The 4,184-nt window shown below is 32.3% G+C and overlaps 1 protein-coding gene across 1 annotated transcript; it reads left to right on the top strand.

The window, feature by feature from the left end:
* Positions 1-229: 229 nt before the first annotated feature.
* On the top strand, positions 230-3,905 carry LOC129222425 (protein fem-1 homolog C-like). Its single transcript, XM_054856940.1, has one exon. The coding sequence runs from the start codon at positions 816-818 to the stop codon at positions 2,130-2,132; it is 1,317 nt and encodes a 438-aa protein (XP_054712915.1). The 5' UTR covers positions 230-815; the 3' UTR covers positions 2,133-3,905.
* The last annotated feature ends 279 nt before the right edge of the window (positions 3,906-4,184 follow it).

Below are 4,184 nucleotides of genomic sequence, written 5' to 3'. Positions count from 1 at the left end.
GCCGACTGACGATTCATCCAATGACGAGGTACTTCCGCCAGAAACGACGAATATGGCCGACGGTGTCTCAGCATTTCTACTCATAGTAAGTGCAGCTTCTGTGCGGATCGCTAAGTTCAGTTTGGGTGTAGATACAAGTGAATGAGTGAGATGAGGGAAAAACTGATATTATTTTGACTTCCTATCATCAGAACTTTACAATGTGGACTCACTGGCAAAAAACGATGTAGTATCGATAAGGGAGTTGACATTTAATGAACTTTTCACCGAATGTCGCCTCGCAGCTCCGGGAGCAAAGTTATCTTATGCAATACGGAATAAACTCGAGAGATTTTCCCTGGACGACAGATGCGAAATAGTTAATAGAACTAAAGACCATTGTGCACCCTTATTCATCGCTTGCAAGAAAGGCAACGTTGAAATTGTTGAATATCTCATCAAACACTGCAGTGCTGATGTAGAGCAGAGAGGTATGTACGAAGTTCCTGACGATAGATCTATTCATTTTGTGACCCCCTTATGGTGTGCATCTGTGGCAGGTAAATATAATGTTGTGAAATGTTTAGTGGAACACGGAGCGGACGTAAACAGTATCTCGGACACTGGATCTACTCCCGTGAGATCGGCTTGTTTTATGACGCATTATGAAATAGTTGTTTATTTAGTGCTACATAATGCTAATATATTGAAACCTAATTACAATGGAGGCACTTGCCTTATTAACTCGGTTCAGAGTGTACCTCTATGTGAATTTCTTATTGACCATGGTGCAGAAGTAAATGCTCAAGATATCCAGTTAAAAACAGCTCTGCACTATGCTATCCAAGAACATCGCTTTGAGACTACCAAGCTTCTCTTGGAGAATGGATGCAGACCCTCTTATAAAGAGTAGGTACGGTGATGATGCTTTACAGACTGCATGTCTCAAAAGCGCCACTCATGTATTTGAATATTTAATTGAGAAATATAATTATTCCAAAGAGCGCATAGCTGAAGCACACGAACTAATGGGTACTACCTTTCTTGAAGAACATCATGACTTAAGAAAGGCTTTATATCATTGGCGAACTGCTCTTTTAATCAGGTATGAAGATCCAGCAAATAGACTAGAGAAGAAGAAGATTGAACGGAAAGCTCCTTACCTGTACGCAACGGAATTTGATACCGTAGAAGAGCTGGAAAACCTTGCGTTAGACTTGGACATCATGAGAATACAATCACTCCTTGTGTGCGAGAGAATTTTAGGACCATTACACAGAGACATGATTTTTCGTTTGATGTACCGTGGTGCTGCTTATGCGGATAGTTTACAATATCAGAGGTGCATAGATCTTTGGAGATATGCCTTAGATTTACGCATTCAAAAGGATACTTTGTTACACACAGAAGCGTGCTTTTCTGCTCAAGCCTTGGTGAGACTCTTTCTTGACCTACACGAGAAACATAACAATGGTACTCTGAGGGAACGAATACAATTTGCTGATGTGTACGAGTCGATTCGATTGCTGGTTTCTCGATTTGACGAATCCATAGAACTCTTGAACGTTAGACCAGTTTTTAAGAAACAGCAGGAATATTTCGACAAAGTTCTGAAAGTGTTGTCTCATCTTTTTTATGTTCTATTTGTTATTCCTAAAACTTCTGATGAAATCACGGCCATGAAACAAATTGTACATCGTGTGCTACGCATCGATCCTCGGACTTCTTCTGGTGATACAATATTACATTTAGTCGTTTCAAAAACAAATACTATGAAATCAAATACGTTTTTTGAGGATCCACATGCAGCTATTTTCCCGCATGCGGGGGTGGCCGAACTATTGTTACAGTGTGGTGCGAATGTGGAAGCCATGAATTGCAACCTGAGTACTCCTTTACATATTGCTGCTATCATATCCAATTACAATCCGGCTGTTATTGATATTCTTTTAAGGTACGGAGCTCACATAGATCGTAGGAATGGGACTGGAAATCACCCTCATGATATGCTGCAGGAAATAGCCGAATGTACTCTAAACCATCTACAGTACATTACATTAAAATGCTTGGCAGCACGTAAGGTAATAGAAAAAAAAATTCATTATTCTGGGCAAGTTCCTGTAGACCTTGAAGGTTTTATTAAGATTCACTGATACTTTCTTTTAGTTTTTATCTTCAAGTTTATTACTATATAGGATATTAAACAAAGATTATTTTATATTTGCACAGTGATTTATGTGAAAGTGCCACTAGTGTATGTCCTAAATTTTATAAATCAAAATATATACTTATTTTAATTGTTAATTATGAAAAGAGACTTTATTGAATATAATGATAAACATACTGCGTTCATAAATGTGTCTGATTAGCTACGTACAGCTATCAAGCTATGAGTATTTTTTTCTCCTTAAATTGTGATCACTTTTAAGTCTTTTTTTAAAAATAAAATATTGGTTTTTATGCTTCTTGAATTTTCTGCATTGTTTTTTATTTTAAACAATTTAGAGCTTATGATCATTTTATATCTTTTTTCTTATTCTTTGAAAATTGCCTTTTATTATTTATATTGGACATTTCATGAATTAACTATCAATTGTGTAAGGAAAAGAAAGTACGCCTTCACTTTTTTTAGCAGTATGTTTGTTATATATGAACAAATGATGTTTTTATATTCATTGTTTTCAAAATAATTTCTGTAACATATCTTTTTGTTTTAAACTGGTGTCAATGTATGAAGTCACTTTTAACATGCTATTGGCTAATACTTGATTATTATCGTTTTTTTAAATAATAACTTAAAAATTTCCCATTCTGTATCCTTTTGAAAGCAAATTTATTGTTTTTTTTTCAAAGTCTTTATAAAAAGCTAATTATTTTTGGCAAGAAGTAATTGATAATTGTACCTTACTTTTTAAACTCATTTTAAAATTAGTGATTAAAAATAATATGAACGTTTTGTAGGCTATCTTTTTTTATTTTGCATGTGACTTGAAATTTAGTCTGCAAAAAATGAAAAATCTGTTTTATCAAAGCAAGAGTTTCTGTATAAAAGTATTATACTGCCACAAAATTTAATACATATAGTAAGTGTGCCAATATGTAGGTATTTTTCATGTCAAAATGATTCAAACATTTTATTTCTCATGTTATAGGAACTAATTGAACAAACGTTATATTTTTGTTAGAAATGGTGCTCATAAACAAATTTAAATATATTGTGATTTATTGTATCTTAAGTGATAAATTTCAGGATATAATAAAGTATTTGTGAATTCAGTTAATTATAATTGGGTTTGTTTCTAAATAATTTCTTTTTTATATTAAGTCAACAAATTAAGTTTTGAAAGTTTAGAAAATTCCTTACATATCATCTGCCTAATTATATATAAATAATTCATTGCTCCAAACAATTCCATTATACATGAAAAGCAAGACACAAAGTCAAATTTCACGCAAAGTTTTTCTATCTAAAAGGAAAGGGATTTATAAATGTTATAAATGAGTGAAACCGAACTCATGCTTTAAATACAGTTAAGACTTGTAAAATTTTTTTTGTTAAGACATTTATTTTGATGCTTAGCATATGTGGTTTTTACTGTTTGAAAGGGATAAGGGGTACGAAGTTTTTGTTAGATTAATTTGCAATTTTGAAAATGGGTTTTCATGTCTCAAAAAAAAAAAAAAAAAAAAAAAAAAGAACAGCTCACTGTTAAGTTGCATTGATCATTGTTTTCTGTAAAACGATTTTAATCCAGGGTTGGGTTTTGGACAGGACCGGTGGTTTTTACCTTCCAAATGTTTCACTGTCCAAAAGTATGCTAAAGCTAAAGGGGTCTAGTTTAATCAATTTGTATTTGCTTCAATATTTGTAATGCATAAATATAAATAAGTTTTAATGAGTATTTGATAATATTTTTCTCTGAAATGTTCCTTTTAATAAATGGCTAATAGCTCTATTACATAAAAAGTTCCTTTTGTAACAGTTGGTGGTGTTATAAAAAGAAATTCACACACTAATAAGAAAACTAATTTCAGCTCCATTTATGGTGAAAAAAAAAAGAGCTGGATTTTTAAAATAGTTTCTGTAAAAAGTAAGCTTTACATAATATATTAACTATAAAATTATTTTTCAAATCATAGATTAAAAAGCAATAAAATGATGATTAAATGTAAGGTGCTTATATTTTAAAAATTGATATTAGTTT

This window comes from Uloborus diversus, chromosome 1 (assembly GCF_026930045.1).
Source record: "Uloborus diversus isolate 005 chromosome 1, Udiv.v.3.1, whole genome shotgun sequence".
Classification (NCBI taxonomy): domain Eukaryota; kingdom Metazoa; phylum Arthropoda; class Arachnida; order Araneae; family Uloboridae; genus Uloborus; species Uloborus diversus.
This window is presented reverse-complemented; position numbering and strand designations above follow the sequence as displayed.

Coding starts and splice junctions, on each gene's coding strand:
- LOC129222425 (XM_054856940.1), top strand. CDS start 816: ATGCTATCCAAGAACATCGCTTTGAGACTACCAAGCTTCTCTTGGAGA.